This window comes from Elephas maximus, chromosome 21 (assembly GCF_024166365.1).
Source record: "Elephas maximus indicus isolate mEleMax1 chromosome 21, mEleMax1 primary haplotype, whole genome shotgun sequence".
Taxonomy (NCBI): domain Eukaryota; kingdom Metazoa; phylum Chordata; class Mammalia; order Proboscidea; family Elephantidae; genus Elephas; species Elephas maximus.
In genome coordinates this window covers 35,204,676-35,223,434 of record NC_064839.1, presented here as the reverse complement: position 1 = coordinate 35,223,434, position 18,759 = coordinate 35,204,676, and the positions used below count along the sequence as shown (strand labels likewise).

At 40.5% G+C, this 18,759-nt stretch overlaps 1 protein-coding gene across 1 annotated transcript in view; it reads right to left on the bottom strand.

The window, feature by feature from the left end:
- The window catches only part of TANGO6 (transport and golgi organization 6 homolog), a 207,689-nt gene that overhangs the window by 120,373 nt on the left and 68,557 nt on the right, over positions 1-18,759 (bottom strand). The window contains exon 14 of the mRNA XM_049864569.1: positions 16,520-16,577. Coding sequence (XP_049720526.1) covers positions 16,520-16,577 — 58 coding nt within the window. The remainder of the gene's footprint in view (positions 1-16,519; positions 16,578-18,759) is intronic.

Genomic DNA, 18,759 nt, shown 5'->3' with positions numbered 1-18,759 from the left:
AGGTATAAAAAATGTCTAAGTATAAAATATAATGAAGAAATAAAAATCACCTGTGGGGAGACAGGGGCATTGGTGAGAGACTGCTAAAGGGAGTGAGGTTTCTTTTTCGGGTAATAAAAAGTTCTAAAACTGATCGTGGTGATAAATGCACAACTGTGAATATACTGAAAGACACTGAATTGTGCACTTAAAAAGGGTGAATTGTATGGTATATGAGTTATATCTCAATAAAGCTATTTAAAAAAAATCACCTGAAATCTGAGCTGACATAAGCATTTTAGTGTCCTCTCTTTCATACAGTAATCTTTGTACAAACGCCCACAGACAACTTTGTTTTATTTTAAATCTTCTTTTTTGTGAAGGGACAAGTGGAGCTTATTCCCCCAGATAGCAACATATCTTAAGGAAATATCTCAAAGAAATATTAAAGTCTACCTTTAAATGGTGGACAAAATCTACTTTGGTCTAGTGCATCTCAAACTTTAATGTGCATACAGGGAAATGCAGTTCTTGTCAAAATGCAGATTCTGATTCTAGGTCTGGCGTAGGGCCTGAGATTCTGTATTTTAAACAGTCCTGGTGGTGCTGGTCTTCAAGTAGCAAGGCTTAGTTCTCAAATCCTAAATGGCTGTTACATTAGATAATCAATGTGGTCAATCAAACACCGCTGTACTCCCTGCAGACTCACAGTTAGAAGTACAGGAGAGTTGCTCTAAAAAACAAAAACCCAGTGCCGTTGAGTGGATTCCAACTCCTAGCGACCCTATAGGACAGAGTAGAACTCCCCCACAGAGTTTCCAAGGAGCGCCTGGCAGATTTGAACTGCCGACCCTTTGGTTAGCAGCCGTAGCGCTTAACCACTACACCACCAGGGTTTCCAGAGTTGCTCTATGAGTTGCCTTTTTTCTTGTAAGTCCCTTGTTATGAATAGTATATGGATAGTTGCACCCTGGAGGAGAGTTTGCTAATTTAACCATTTGGTTGCTGAACTGCAAAACAAAAAATAATGGCTATGTTCAATTTTATCTAATTAGTATTCTTTGACTTAATTTCGCAAACTGAATCAGTTTGCAAATTAAATATAGAAAAGTTATTATTATGGTCTGGTTTCTAAGCAACCATTTCATTAAGAAAAGCTCCACTTGGGAAAAACATCTGTTTGTCAGTAAGGTTTCTGCTGTCATCATATAATTTCATGGTGAAAAAGCCACAGTCACTCTGTGCCTTGGTGATCCCTACTCGTGAGAAGGTCAACAGGGACTAGTATAACAGAGAGAGTCATCTGTTTCAATCTGTACTGGTCCCTGAACCTTGTTATCATGAAACAATTCAGTTTCCCTAACCAGTCATATAATTTAAGAAACATTTTCTTTTGGCTATAAAAGCAATAAATGCTCATACTTGAAAATGTGAAAAATATAAGAAAAAAAGGCACAAATTAGAAAATAAAAATCACCTAAGATTTTGACACCCTCATGTTAGGTCTAATTTGAAAAATGATTCCACCACTAAAAAATTATTTGAAAGCCATTGGCCTAAAATACTCCCTATGGTTTTACCTTCTTCCATTGGGAATTAGAATGTTTTTCATAATGGTTAAGGGTTGTGTATTAAACACCTAAATTCAGGAATTTGTAGAGCTATCCAAACATTCTCATTGCATTCCATGACAACTGGCTTAAAGAGAAATAGCATTCTCTGGCAACTGGTGAGAAAAGGTGGGGAGGGGTGTGTATGGTATGAAACATATGATAGGTGATGCAAAACTTCCTTGACAGGTCAGGTAGATGGTCTAAGACAATGATTTTTCAAATTCTTTTTTAAAAAGCAGCAGAACCTTGTTTTAAAATGAAAATTTCAGAGGAGGCTCCATAAAAGAAAGGAAGAGCTCTCGGTTTAGCGTGGGGTGGCAGGGTGCTCCAAGCCCACTCAGCACCACCCGCTTCTTGACTGAGTCACAGGCATTGGAGAGTCCTTCCATCTGCATGCTCCTCCCTGCCACTGTGCTCTTTGATTTGCTGTTCCCTCAACCTGGCACACTCTTCTCACCCTTCTTTTCTACTTGAATTCCTAATCATCTATCAGATCTCAGTTTATGGGTCAGTTCCTCTCTCCCCTGTCTGTCAAGTACACTGTCCCTAAAACAGGCTGTCATAGCACTGTGGGCCTTTTCTTCATAGCACCCATCAAAGACATTTTACATTTGTTTGTATGAGTATTTGATTAATATTTACCACCCTCCATTCCTCCTCCCTCCTCCAACTGTAAACCCCACAAACGCAGAATCATGACTGTTTTTCTTGCCAATGTATGCTCTGTACCAAGCACAGTACTCTCCACATAAGTAGATGCTCAATAAACATTTGTTGAATGAATAAATAACTATTTAACCACCAAGAAAAAAAATCAACAGCCAAAGATAATTTTCTACAATTCTCTTTTTCCCCTATCTAAATTCAGGTTATCAATATTGGAAAATGAAAGTGAACATAAAGTACAAAAGTCCTTCTAAAACAGCATTCTCAAAGGAAAGAAACCCTGAAGCCATCATGCCCTGGTCGAGAAAGATGACCTAATCCATTCCCTGAGGCTCAATCCATTCCCAACCTTCATGCTTCCTCAGGGGACAGCAGACATATAGCACAGAGTCAGGAAACAAAACCAAGTGTAAAGTCTGATGTTAGAATCTAAAAATGAGTCGTTAAAACTTTAGTGTGCCTTTCCACTACTGCCTAAGATGTCAATATGACCAAAGAATGGAAAACTGATGCTTCATGCAGTTAAAAATATTTGTGTTATGATTCAGCAATGAAAGAAACTATGTCGGGGTTAATAAAAAGTATAATTGGGCTTATTAAGTGTGTGAACTGTGTTGAGGATCATCTTAATCACACCTGTGAGATTAGGAATTTTAATTTTAAATGAAGAGCAATACTAGCTGCTTGATCTTTATTTTGAGAGAGAAATGCAAGAGAGTGGTACCCTTTCAGCTGTTACCTCAAAGTAGCTCCAGTAAAACAGACTGATTCCTTAGAGAGTAAAGGAATGTTGTATACTTAAAGGTAAATCTAAAGAAGGACTTGCTATTTCACTCATGAGCTTTCTCACTTATTCAATCCTCCTTAACTTGTCTTCAAATTTCAACTTTACTAAAGAGAGGGTGGCTCCAGGATAAAATTTAAATAGATGTTCTACAGGGAAGGTACTTTCCTAATAGCTTATAAAGTAGACATTTAAGCAACCTACCCTTCACCCCAAGGTGTCTTACAATTGCCTTCTTAGGAGTGAATCTTGCCTTTGTGACAGCTAGTCTAGATGAATAGGAGGTGAAGGATTTTAAATGAGCCCTGGAAACCAAGAAATTAAGAAGTACCTAATTGTTTAGCTAAAAATGTCAAGATTCACTAGGGGAATATATAAAGAACTCTTACAACTCAATAATAAAAAGAAAAATAACCCCAAAATGGGCAAAAGGTCTGAACAGACATCTCTTCAAAGAAGATATACAGCCAATAAGCACATGAAAAGATGCTCCATGTCATTTGTCATCAAGGAAATGCAAATCAAAACGACAATGAGATACAACTTTATCCCCACTAAAAACCGTTGCTGTCAAGTTGACTCAGACTCATAGCGACCCTACAGGACAGAGTAGAACTGCCCCATAGGGCTTCCAAGGAGCGGCTAGTTGATTCGCACTGTTGACCTTTTGGTTAGCAGCCACAGCTCTTAACCACTGTGCCACCAGGGCTCCCCCACTAGAATAGCTATAATCAGAAAAACAAAAAATAACAGGTATTGTTGAGAATGTGGAGAAATTAGAAACCATGTCCACTGCTACTGGGACTGCAAAATGGTATAGCTGCTGTGGAAAAGTCTGGCAGTTCCTCAAAGAATTAAATATAGAATGACCATTTTTAAAAAACTCCATTGCCGTCAAGTCGATTCTGACAGAACAGAACTGCCCCATATGGTTTCCAAGGAGCAGCTGGTAGATTTGAACTGCTGACCTTTTCGTTAACAGCCCTAGCTCTTAACCACTGTGCCATCAGGGCTCCAGAATGACCATATGACCTGGCAATGCCACTATGACCCAGCAATTCCACTCCTACATGCATACCCAAAAGTCTTGGAAGCAGGGACTCAAACAGATACTTGTACACCAGTGTTCACTGCAGCATTATTTACAATGGCCAAAGGGTAGAAACAACAAAATGCAGTATATATCTATACAACAGAATAATATGCAACAATAAAAGGGAATGAAGTACTGATACATGGATGAAACTGAAAACTATGATGAGTGAAGGAAGTCAGTCACAAAAGACCACTTATTGTGTGACTCCATTTATATGAAATATTTAAAATAGGCAAATCTATAGAAGCAGAAATTAGATTAGTGGGTGCCAGAGATGCAGAGGAGGGGGTAATGGGGAATGACTGCTAATGGTATGAGATTTCTTTTTTTTTTTTTAATAATATTTTGCTGAGTTTTGGTGAAAGTTTACACAGCAAGTTAGGTTTCCATTTAACAATTTCTACACAAATTGTTCAATGACTTTAGTTACATTTATCAAAATATGTCAACATTCTCTTTAATTGTGTTCAGTTTATTCCCTTTCCAGTGCTCTAGTTTCCCTGGCCCTTAACTTCTTGTCTTTGCTTTTTAGTGATTGTTTACCTTTTGGTTTCATACTGATGGTTTTTAACCAGGGCACCGATCTTGCAGGAATTTTCCTTTATTTTGTGTGCCACTCTGCTATTTCGCTAAAAGGGGATAGGCTCTGCCTTAGTTATCTAGCACTGCTATAATAAAAATACCACAAGTGGATGGCTTTAACAAAGAGAAATTTATTCTCTCACAATCTAGCAGGCTAGAAGTCCAAATTCAGGGTGTCAGCTCCAGAAGAAGGCCTTCTCTCTCTGTTGGTTCTGGGGTAAGGTCCTTGTCATCAATCTTCCCCTAGTCTAGCAGCTTCTCAGCGTAAGAACCCTGGGTCCAAAGGACACACTCTGCTCCTGGCATTGCTTTCTTGGTGTCTCTCTGCTCGCTTCTCTCTTTTATATCTCAAAAGAGATTGACTCTGGGAAAAAATATTTGGCTACAAAACATCGAATAAGGGTCTAATCTCTAAAATGTACAAGATACTGAATACCACAACAACAAAAAGACAAACAATCCAATTAAAAAATGGGCAAAGGACATGAACGGACACTTCACCAAAGAAGACATTCAGGTGGCTAACAGACTCATGAAGAAATGCTCTCGATCACTGGCCATTAGAGAAATGTAAATCAAAACTACTTTGAGATGCCATCTCATCCGAAAATGCTAGCACTAATCCAAAAAATACAAAATGACAAATGTTGGAGAGGTTGTGGGGAGACTGGAACTCTTATGTGCTGCTGGTGGGAATGTAAAATGGCACAACCACTTTGGAAAACGATATAGTACTTCCTTAAAAAGCTAGAAATAGCATATGATCCAGCAATCCCATTCCTAGGAATACACCCTAGAGAAATAAGAACCATCATACGAATAAGCATATGCACAGCCATGTTCACTGCACCACTATTCACAGTAGCAAAAACATATAAAGAACCTAAATTCCCATCATCAGATGAATGGATAAACAAATTATGGTATATACACAATAGAATACTATGCTACAATTAAAAACAACAATCTGTGAAACATCTCACAAAATGGATGAATCTGGAGGGCGTTATGCTGAGTGAAATCACTCAGTCACAAAAGGACAAATACTATATGATACCACTATTACAAGGACTCAAGAAAAGGCTTAAACACAGAAAAACGCATTCTTTGATGGTTACGGGAGTGGGGGAGGAATCACTAACTACATAGTAGACAAGTGTCACCTTTGGTGAAGGGAAGGACAACACACAATACAGGGGAAATCAGCACAACTAGACCAAAACAAAGCCAAAGAAGTTTCCCAGACATATCCAAACACTTTGAGGGACTGAGTAGCTGAGGCTGGGACCTGGGGACCACAGATTCGGGGGACATTTAGGTCAGTTGGCATAACATAGTTTGTAAAGAAAATGTTCCACATCCCACTTTGGTGAGTACCATCTGGGGTCTTAAAAGCTTGTGAATGGCCATCTAAGATACATCTATTGGTCTCATCCTACCTGGAGCAAAGGAGAATGAAGAAAACTAAAGACACAAGGAAAATACTAGACCAAAGGACTAAAGGACCAAACGACCAGAAACTTCACAGCCTGAGACCGGAAGAACCAGATGGTGCCCAGCTACCACCAATGACTGCCCTGACAGGGAACAAAACAGACAGTCCTTGACAGAGCAGGAAAAAAAATGTAGAACAGAATTCAAATTCATGTAAAAAGACCAGACTTAATGGTCTGACAGAGATTGGAGGAACTCCTGAAACTATGGCCCCTAGACGTTCTGTTAACCCAGAACTGAAATCATTCCCAAAGCCTACTTTTCAGACAAAGATGAGACAGGCCTATAAAACAAAAAATAATACACATGAGGAATGTGCTTCTTAGTTCAATCAAATATACGAGAACAAATGGGCAGCTCCTGGCCAAAAGCAGGATGAGAAGGCAGGAAGGCAGAGGAACTGGACAAATGGACACAGAACCCAGGATGAAAAGGGGGAGTGTGCTGTCACATTGTAGGGATTGCAACCAATGTCACAAAACAATATGTGTATAAATTGCTGAATGAGAAATGAACTTGAGCTGTAAACTTTCACCTAAAGTACAATAAAAAAAAGATTGACTTAAGATACAGCCAAATCTTGTAGACTGAGTCCTGCCTCATTAATATAACTGCCTCTAACCCTGCCTTTTCAACATCATAGAGGTAGAATTTACAACACATAGGAAAATCACATCAGATGACAAAATGGTAGACAATCACACAATACTGGGAATCATGACCTAGCCAAGTTGACACACATCTTTTTTTTTTTATTGTGCTTTAAGTGAAAGTTTACAAATCAAGTCAGTCTCTCATACAAAAACTTATATGCACCTTGCTATGTACTCCTACCTGCTCTACCCCTAATGAGACAGCACACTCCTCCTCTTCACCCTGTATTCCCCATGACCATTCAACCAGCTCCCATCCCTCTCTGCCTTCTTTATCTCACCTCCAGACAGGAGCTGCCTAAATAGTCTCAAGTGTCTACTTGAGCCAAGAAGCTCACTCCTTGCCAGTATCATTTTCTGTCTTACAGTCCAATCCAATCCCTGTCTGAAGAGTTGGCTTTGGCAATGGTTCCAGTCTTGGGATAATAGAGGGTCCGGGGACCATGACCTCCTGTCTCAGTCAGACCATTAAGTCTAGACTTTAAGAGCATTTCAGATCTGCATCCCACAGTTCTCCTGCTCCAGCAGGGAATTTCTATTGTGTTCCCTGTCAGGGCAGTCATCGGTGATAGCTAGGTACCATCTAGTTCTTCAAGTCTCAGGCTGATGTAGTCTCTGGTTTATGTGGCCCTTTCTGTCTCTTGGGCTCATTTTTACCTTACGTCATGGATTGGATCATGTCCCCCCAAAAATGTGCATATTAACTTGACTAGGCCACAATTCCCAGTATTCTACGATTGTTCTCCATTTTGTGATTGTAATTTTATGTTAAAGAGGATTAGGGTGGGATCGTAACAACCTTACCAGGTCACATCCCCTATCTAACATAAAGGGAGTTTCCCTAGGGTGTGGCCTGCACCACCTTTTATCTCTGGAGAGATAAAAGGAAAGGGAAGTAAGCAGAGAGTTGGAGACCTCATACCACCAAGAAAGCAGCACCAGGAGCACAGCGTGTCCTTTGGACCTCGGGTCCCTGTAGCTCAGTTGCTCTTCAACCAGGGGAAGATTGATAACATGGAATCTTTCTCCAGAGCTGACAGAGAGAGAAAACCATCCCCTGGAGCTGACACCCTGAAGTTGGACTTGTAACCTACTAGACTGTGAGAGAATAAATTTCTCTTTGTTAAAGCCATCTACTTGTGGTATTTCTGTTATAGCAGCACTGGATGAACTAAAACACCTTACGTCTTTGCTGTTCTTCACTCTCCTTTGATCCAGGTGGGTTGAGACCAATTGATGCATCTTAGATGGCCATTTGCTAGACCCCAGACGCCACTTACCAAAGTGGGATGCGGAATGGTTTCTTAACACATTTTGTTATGCCAATTGACCTAAATGTCCCCTGAAACCATGGTCCCCAGACCCTTGTCCCACTACTCTGGCCTCCAGAGCCTTCGGTTGTATTCAGGAAACTTGTTTGCTTTTGGTTTAGTCCAGTCGTGCTAACCTCTCCTGTACTGTGTTGTTTTTCCCTTCACCTAAAATAGCTCTTGTCTACTATCTAATTAGTGAATACCCCTCTCCTTCCCTCCCCACCCTTGTAACCATCAAAGAATATTTTCTCCGGTGTTTAAACTTTTTTGTGAGTTCTTAAAATAGTGGTCTCACACAATATTTGTCCTTTTGCAACTGACTAATTTCTCTCAGCATAATGCCTTACAGATTCCTCCATGTGAGATGATTCATGGATTCATCGTTGTTTTGAATCGTTGCGTAGTATTCCATTATGTTGACACACATTTTTTTTATGGTGCTTTAAGTGAAAGTTTACAAACCAAGTCAGTCTCTCATACAAAAACTTATGTACACCTTGCTATATACTCTTAGTTTCTCTCCCTGTCATGAGACAGCACACTCCTTCCCTCCACTCTCTATTTTCATGTCCATTTGGCCAGCTTCTGACCGCCTCTGCCCTCTCATCTCTTCTCCAGACAGGAGCTGCCCACAGTCTCACGTGTCTACTTGATCCTAGGAGCTCACTCTTCACCAGTATCATTTTCTATTCCATAGTCCAGTCTAATGCCTGTCTGAAGAGTTGGCTTTGGGAATGGTTCCTGTCTTGGGCTAACAGAAGGTATGGGGTCCATGACCTCTGGGGTCCTTCCAGTCTCAGCTGGACCATTAAGTCTGGTCTTTTTACAAGAATTTGGGATCTGCATCCCACTACTCTCCTGCTCCCTCAGGGGTTCTCTGTTGTTGACACACATTTTTAAGGGACACAATTCAATCCATAACAGGCTCAGTTCTAGATTTAAAGTGTCTCAGGGAGACAGTCTCAGGGAGTCCTCTGTTCTCTACTGTTTCAGTCTGTCTGGCTTCTTTTTGTTATAATTATGATAAGAATTTGAGTTCTGCAGAATATTTTTCTCCCATTCTATCTGGGACCAACTATTGTGAACCAAGTCAGAATGGTCAGTGGTGGTAGCTGGGCACCATCTAGTTCTTCTTGTCTCAGAGTAGATGAGGTTATGGCTCAGGTACACTTGTTTCTTCTCTGTGCTTTTGGTTACTGTCTTAGTTATCCAGTGCTACTATAATAGAAATACCACAAGCAGATGGCTTTAATAAAGAGAAATTAATTTTCTCATAGTCTAGTAGGCTATGAATCCAAATTCAGGGTGTCAGCTCCAGAGGAAGGCTTTCTCTCTCTGTCGGCTCTGGAGGAAGGTCCTTGTCATCAATCTTCCCCTGGAGTAGGAGCTTCTTCATGCTGGAACCCTGGGTCCAAAGGACATACTTCTCTCCTGGTGTTGCTTTCTTGGTGGTAGGAGGTCCCCCTGTCTCTCTGCTCACTTCTCTCTTTTATATCTCAAAAGAGACAGACTCAAGACACAATCCAATATTGTAGATTGAGTCCTGCCTCATTAATGTAACTGCTGCCTATCCCACCTCATTAACATCAGAAAGGTAGGATTTACAACACATAGGAAAATGACATCAGATAAAAATATGGTGGACAATCACACCATACTGGGAATCATGGCCTAGCCAAATTGATACACATATATTTGGGGGACACAATTCAATCCATGCCAGTTACTTTCTTACTGTTTTGCTCCTGGTGAGTACAGACCCGTAGTTGTGTCTTAAATGGCCACTCACAAGCTTTTAAGACACCAGATGCTACTCACTTCACTAGGATGCAGATCATGATTTTTGTGAACTATGTCATGCCAACTGACTGAGTTGTCCCATGAGGCTATGGTCCTGAGCCTTCAAACTCAGAAAGCCAATATAGGAAGGTGTTTGGTTATGTTTGAGGAGTATCTGTATGTGTGTCTTCAATGAATATATGTGCCTGTACCCACACAATTATATTTACATGTACCTACAGATACCTTCTGGAAACCCTGGTGGCATAGTGGTTAAGAGCTACGGCTGCTAACCAAAAGGTCATCAGTTCAAATCCACCATGCGCTCCTTGGCAACTCTATGGGGCAGTTCTACTCTGTCCTACATGGTCACTATGAGTTGGAATCGACTCAATGGCAATGAGCAATGGGTTACAGATACTTCTGTCATTGAAGACACAAATACAGGTACTCTTCAGATATAACCAAATACCTTCGAACATTGGTTTTCTGGGTCTGAAGGCTTAGGGCCATAGTGTCATGAGATAACTCAGTCAACTGGCATAACACAGATATTTCTAAGGAGCCCTGGCGGGTGGCACAGTGGTTACAAGCACTCAGCTGCTAACCAAAAGGTCGGTGGTTCAAACCCACCAGCCACTCTGTGGGAGAAAGATGTGGCAGTCTGCTTCTATAAAGATTTACAGCCTTGGAAACCCTGTGGGGCAGTTCTACTCTGTCATGCAGGGCCACTGTAAGTTGGAACTGACTTGAGGGCAGTGAGTTTGGTTTTATAGATACTTCTATCTGCTCTCACCTACGTACACACCTGTATCTACCCATATACCAGTTTGCCTATACCCATCCATATGTATTCAAACACTCGTTTTTACTTTGGTTTTGTTATGCCCACTACATCCACATTCAATGGCACTTTTCAGTATGGGATTTCTTTTTGGGATAATGAAAACACTTTATGTTGTGGTGATTTTTGTACAACTCTTTAAATGTGCTAAAGATCATCGAATTGTACATTTTAGGTATGTAAATTATATCTCAAGAAAGCTGCTAAAACAATGGGGATAATGTCTGGTTTCCAGAACTACATCAAGAATTTCCTGAGATAGCGTATATATGAGAGACATTCACTAAATGCTCCTTCGTTAATTAGACAGTACAGAAACCAGGTTAGAACATAAAAGAACTCTTCCCATTTCGAGGACATAAATGGAGGTGATAAACTTCACAGGACTGCATTCCAAATTTCAGTGCCAAGATCCAATTAGATGGTACTTCAAGGGCTAGAATTATTTTCAGTTAGTGGTTTCCCAACTTACTTGAGGTAGAAATTTGAGAATCAGATACGGAGTTTAGTCCCTGACAAGTTCAGACTTGTAATCCTACTCAGTTTGAAACTCTGTAAAAACAATTTCAAGTTGTATTTAACTTCCCCTTTCTGATGCTTTTGCCTTCCCTTCCCTTGGCTCTTTCATTAGAAATGAAAACTCTGAAAGGAAAAGGGTAGTACAGTTAGTGTGATTTGTTTGGGCATGTCAACAAGCCTAGATTCTCTTCAAACACACTGGCATACTTCACCTCCCATGCTTGGCTCAGAGCATAGTATTTTTCCTGTGTACATGAGTGTGTATTTTCTTTTGTTGTTTTTTAATTTTAAAAACTATTGTGGTAGTTTTACCTAAAAATCCTTTTGACACAGATAGGCTATTTGCCAAAAGGTTGGCAGTTCAAACCCATCCAGAGGCACCTGGGAAGACAGACCTGGCAATTTGCTTCCACAAGGTCACAGCCTCAAAAACCCAATGGAACACAGTTCTACTCTACTCTACACACATGGGGTCACCGCGAATCAGAATCGACTTGACGGCTGCTAACAACAACAACAAGGGATTACATGTATCCTTGAAATGCATCTGTCCTCAGAGTTGCTTTCAAAATGTCTTTTAAATAATTAAAGCGACCAAGAGGACACATGCGCTGATTCACAGAGTGACAACGTGGTTATAATATCTTATTTGGAGAATAGAACTTACTTATTTATTGCATTAATTATTGAATCATTTATTTGAAAACTAAACCATGAGAAATGCCCAAAACATTTAATATACATTATGGGACTCTTAAGAATGTATTTTAAGTCCCATTTCGGAAGAGAGAAGGGCTTCTACTTTTTACCTTCTACACTTCCTCGTCATTAAAATTTTTTAAAACAACGACAATGCATTATTTGTAATAATAATGATGATAAGACAGTGAAAAAAATATATAAGGAGTCTAAAAAAGGGAGACACTTAAAGGCCAATATTCTGCTTAAGGTTAAGTCTTCTATTTAAAAGCTCTGGTTTATAACTGGAGCTCAGCAATTTGCACATAATTCTCTGCCTGAAGAAGCTGCTACTGAACACCTGGGAGCAAATGCTAAATCAAGTATGACTTTCCCAGCAGTAATAAGAAGAGATGCAGACAGTCTCATAACATTAAAATTTAACTCACAGGGTGCGATTCAACTGATCACTGATTAATTACTTCATGTGGCCTTTCTAGCCTTGCTTCTGTAACTCCTACCCAGGTGATTGTGTGATAGGGTAATCGTGGCCTACCAAGTTTTGCCTTAAAAGAAAGCCAATTCCAGAGCAGAGAGGAGGAGCACACCACCACTGAGGAAGAGAGCCCAGCAGCAGAGACCTGGCAGTAGGCACTTGCATAGTGGCCTTCCTGGTCCACAGAGGAGGAGAGCTCGAGTGCCTTTGGGCGGACTGATGGCCAGGTAGAGGCGTGCCTGGGAGCACAGCTGGAAAGCGGCTATCTTAATGGAAGAACTGTATCGTGAGTGTTCTTGAGCCTGAATTATAACTGTTGCTTCCCTAATAACCCAACAATTGTATGGTGAACTCTGTGTGGCCATTGCAATGAATTATCGAACCCAGTAGAGAAGTAAAGAGTGCTGTGGGAGGGATGGTTGGTGTCAGAATTGGTAAGATGGTAGAGAGTGGAGGCATGTCTGACCCCTGCCTCACAGGAATCATCCTTGGGCTGTTGATCTTGGTTCTCCTTCCCCCTTGTGAAGTTAGAGGGGGTCAGACATCACCCCCAAGCTGTTTTTACATAGGGGATTTAGTTCTCAAATTGTATTTACTTCCTACTAGTTACTTCTATGTGATGGACAGGTTAATACATACACCAGAAATTCCTAAATCAGGCATCAATAAATATTTGCTGAATGAATGAGTTCACTGAATTTCTGTATGCTCTCTGACTAAACTGAAGACAAAGTTGGTGACAAATTACAAAAGAAATCCAAAGTATCACTAAATTAAGCAAAAGGTATATTTTACCTTTCACATGAAACCATACAGGCAGCCCAGAAAAAGGGAAACTTTAAACACGCACATACACACTCTCCCCAAAACTAAATGCTACTCAAACCACAAACAGCCAGGCTCCTCTTGCACTACATGACATCTACAAGTGGGCTGGTCTTATCTGACTGGGACTCCAGAACAGCTTGGCTCCTGGCTTGCATAGCCCTGGGGAGAACTATACTGGCAATGTCAGGTGGGAAAGTTCAGCTCCTTCCTTTCTTAATGGAAAATTCACCTATGCCCTTGGTGTTTAAGTGCATGTTACAAACACCAAAACCATCAATTAATTCACACTTGCCCATCTTAGGGAGCAGAGAACAGAAATTACACATCTATATCAGGTGTTTATTACCAAATTAGCTACTAAATGATTAGCATGCCAATTAAATTAAGAAAAACAAATACAACCCACATTTGTGATTTTTATAGCAGACCCTAGAGGTCAATGAGCTCCAGGGGTTAATCAGCTGGGAAGCTTATTCCAGAGAGCAATGCTGCTACATTAGAATGACATGCCACCACTTCCCGAAAACCAGTCCTAAAAAAAAAATCAATGAGAAACATCCCCTTACCAGAATTACACTTCCTTGAGAAAAGTACAGGATGACTAGCTTCCTGAGAGTTATTAATTATAGGCATTTTAGATTCTTGTTTCATTGATTTATTTGATTTCCATAAGAACCATTCACTGTCACAAGGCCTCCGAAGCCCCATGGAACCCCCAGGCTTTTATTCCTGCCCTTTTTGGCCTCTGAGCTGCAAGTGATTACTTTTCTCTTTTGGCCTCTGCCCTCACCTAGTTGTCCTTTTACCTCTTTGAGTGATCCTTTCATTTCCATTGAAGAATTCTCCTTTTAGTTTTGTTTTTTTTAAAACCAAAAAAAACCAAACCCATTGCCGTTCATTCCAACTCACAGTGACAGAGCAGAACTGCCCCAAAGGGTTTCCAAGGTTGTGAATCTCTACAGGAGCTGACTGCCACATCTTTCTCCCATGGAGCATCTGGTAGGTTCAAACCTCCAACCTTTCCGTTAAGAGACCTTTCGGTTAACAGCCTAGTGCTTTAACCACTGCACCACCAGGGCTCCTTTTTAACATGACAACTCACAGTTAAAGTGTTCTGTATATAGTAGGTGTACAATAAATGTTTGCTGAATAAGAATGAATCCTAAGGCTCAGGCCTTCATCTCCGAACTATGTCACTCTACACCACCTTTTTCCTCTACACCATCTCTTATGCTTCAACTACTGTGTCTGTATACCAAGAAACAATTAACTGATGAGGACCTGCACAGGACTTTGTGCTCATAGGGAATTTTGCCACTGGAAGGTAAGAGAACACACTGGTGTGGAGGACTGCATTACTGGCTTCAATCTTTCACCCCTCCCTGCATCCATGTCCTTTGCTATGTGACTTGGCAGTTCGACCCACTACAGGAACACAGTTTATTTCTCTGCCCCTTGACTTTTAGGTTCAGCCACATAACTTGCTTTAGCCAACAGAATGAGGCAGTAGTGACAGGATGCCAGTTCCAAGCTTAGGCCTAAAGATGCCCCTTCAGTTTATTTTTGCTCTCTTGCACTTCTGCCATCACCGTAAGGAGAACATACTCTGGCCACTGGTCCAGGAATGATCAGGAACATGTGCAGCAGAGCCGCCCCTGCCAGCCCACAGACCTACAGGAAGAAGCTGAGCTGCTCAGCCAAGGCCACTCTAGATCGGCTGAACCCCAACTGGTCTAGAGACGGAAGAGTAATAATAAACGATCAGTGATTTAAGCTATTTAAATCTAATCAAAACTCTTTTGAGCAAATGAAATGATTTCATTTTATACAGAACACTAAGCAATAAGGGAAAATGCTGAATGCTTTCCCCAGGGCTGTCAGTAAAACAGTGGCTGAGTTAGAGTAGCCCAAGCTCTCTAGCTGCCCATACCCACGCCAGCTGCTCCTTTGAATGGGTTGGTTGCCTCTGGCTTCAGCAGAGCCAGTGCCTATTGGGATGTCCAGTACAGGCCAGGCCTGAGGTCTAGGGGGTTGTGTCTCTATGACTTTGCCTATTCTGGACCTTTCATATAAATGGAATTGTATAATACGTAGTCTTTTACCTTAGGCTTCTTTCACTTAGCATGTTTTCAATGTTCATCCCCGTTGCGGCATGTATTAGTACTTCATTTCTTTTTATGGCCAAATAATCCATTACATGGATATACCACATTTCGTTTATGCATTCATCAGTTGATGGACATTGAGGTTCTTTCCACCTTTTGGCTTCTATGAATAATGCTGCAGTGACTATTCATGTACAAGTTTTTATGTAGATGTATGTTTTCATTTCTCTTAGATATATACCCAGGAGTGGAATCGCTGAGCCAAATGGTAACTCAAGGTTTATCTTTTAGATGAACTGCCAGACTGTTTTCCAAAATGACTGTACCAATGTATGTTCCCATTCAGCCCCCTCTGTACAGGTAAGGAAATTGAAGCCCAGAGAAATTAAGTAACATGCCAAAGTTCACCTATCTGCGAAGTGAGGGGATGGGGATGTGTACCCAGATAGTCTGACACCAGAGCCCTAGCTCTCAACCTTATACTACACTGAGAAAGCCAAAAGAAACTGAGTTAATTACGACCTTCTCATCATGCCTGCTTCTCATCTTTTTGTGTGTCTGCTTCTCACTTTTTGTATCTTTCTATTATCTCTTTTCATGAAACCCCTATTTAGATTTGGAATTCAGGAATTAATGGAGATATGGAGAATAACAGAGAATCACAAAAGTGAAGTAAAATTATTGCAAAAAATATTTGATGAAGAAACATTAAGTGCTTTGAGATTCTTTTAGCTTAAAGAGAGAGCAAAGGTACATACTGACACAAGTACATAAAAAGAATAATGTAAAGAGAGCTTAGATGTGAGCCACTCTTTACCCCCTTGAATTAGAGGAAATGTGATTTAACCCACGGAATGATAAGTAAACATAAACAAAGGCTTCCTCATCATTATGAGACACTGAAACTCTATAGGGACCCTTTGGGAACCTTCCTGGAATATTATTATGATTTAAAGCAAGTTCCGGTTAGGAGTCAGGGGAATAGACAAAATGCCCAGCAATCTTGCTGGATTTAGGTTATTTTTGCAAACATATGTTAAATAAAGCTTTAGCCCATAGACTTGATGTCCTTTAATCAGGACTAGCTTACCCTGAATAGCAGACAGATATACAAAGGTGTCTTCATGCTCCAAGTTCTCCAAGAATATCTGGAACCAAAAATACAGCAGTGATATGATTTACAAAGTGCAAGCAAGATTTAAGAAACCTTTTATAGCAGCCTCTTTTTTTTTTCAAAAGAGTAAGCGCTTTTCTCCTTGTCTTAGCTAGACACTGGTGTGACTTAAGAGTCTTGTGGGAAAAACAGAACAAATGCTTCAAGTCCCCTCCCCCGTTTTTTTTACAATGGATAATACTGGGTTTTATCAGGGGGAGATAGGATTAGGGAGAGACACTTCCTGAAGTAATAAAGTATACACCAGCAGCGGGCAATGGAAACCAACATTTGGAAGAACAGTCATCAACATTTCCACACCCGACATGACAGTCTATAGGCTGTGGCACACAAAAGTTTTGGGTTATGTGCAACTGATGTCACATTTATTATGATTTGATCCTTTTCTCTTCCACTCAAGAAAGCATACAGAAACGCAAATGAGAGACAAGTGTTATTATTGGGATAACCTTGAATCTGTTCTCATTTATTTTTTAAAATCTTTTGCAAATTTCAGTAGTCCAATTAACATTAGTAACATTACTGTCAATATATCTCATAATTCAGGGACCTACCAGGGTGTGTCAATTTCAGTGGGTACTGCTTATCTAGAAGAGTCTACAGTTACACGTCAGGGTTAGGCCCTAACATGAGGGCCAGAGAAAGACAGTGGCCTGTGCCCATGTTCCTTCTTTCTGTTTTGTGTCCAGGGGAAGACAGGGGTGTCCACTCCATATATAATCCCATATCCTTTGCTGGCACATCGATTCTTGCTACCAACTTGTTGCTGATGGTATCCACATCTTAAACATCTTAAGGAGAGCCTAAGATTAGTTCAGCCAGGGGGATGGCCAGGTTGGAAGGGGCAGGAAGCTTAGGAGAGCCTCATACATGATTCCTAGCGTTGACCATTTCTAAATATGCGTACGAAGGAATATTTTTCATGATTACTCAAAGAAGATACATAATTTTAGGTTTTCAGAGATAATTCGATGACAGCAAATACTTGGCATATTCCGTGCCTCAGTTTTCTCATCTATGAAATGGAATAATACCTATATTGACATTGCTGTGAGAATTAGAGGCAACGTCTATAAGGTATAAAAAAAAGGTCTGGCTAATTAACAACAGTAATTGATTCTAATACTTTAGCTACTAAAAATAAAATTTTTCAATCAGAATTATAATTCTTAGTTTAATAGCAAAGGCATATGGAAAAAATAATAAAGACACAAACCCACTGACTTCAAGTTGATTCTGGCTCATAGCAACCCTGTAAGGACAGAACAGAACTGCCCCATAGGGTTTCCAAGGCTGTAAATCCTTAACCGAAGCAGACTACCACATATTTCTCTCACAGAGTTGCTGGTGGGCTAGAACTGCTGACCTTTTGTTTAGCAGCCAAGCACTTTAACCACTGTGCCACCAAGGCTCCTTAATAATGAAGACAGCTAACCTTTATTAGATGCCCATTATGCGCTTATCACTATAATGAGTGCTTTACACCGACTACTTCATTTTAAATCTTTCAACATAAAGTAGGCCCTATCATTATCCTCACTTTACAGATGTAGAAATTGAGGCTCAGAAATTAAATGACTTGCACAAGAAACTGATCTGGAGTTTGATCCCAGGCAGTCATCTCTAGACCCCTTGCCTTCAATCTCTAATCCCTAATGTGATCAGGACAGTTTCCACAAAAGGAAAAACATACCCAAGTAAGCATATGTAAAATTTAAAGAACAGCTTTTTCACTGGTGATGGAGGGAGGAGAGACAACAATCTGTATCTCTACCCAATGCCCCTCAAAACGGAGCCCAGAGAAAATGGGGCTTTTTGGGGCCATGTCACACTGTTGAAAGTGGACCTATTTACCACAAAAGGTACTTTTCCATCTCTGGGAATTTGCTCAGGCTGTTCTATCCCCTTTCTTTCATCTGCTCACACTTCACCAGTTTGTTAAGGCTATATCAAGATCTACTTCCCCCAGAAGATTTTAACTCTCTCCTTTTCCTGTCCACAGCATTTCTTTTCCATATAAATGTTGGCACTCATATTCAATTGAATAGTCTAATATGGTTATCGAAGTCTTTACTGTGTCTAAGTCTTTTTTCCTCAGAATGATTATATGTTCCTTGAGGGTGATCCAACACAGTGCTTAGCACAGAGTCAAGGCT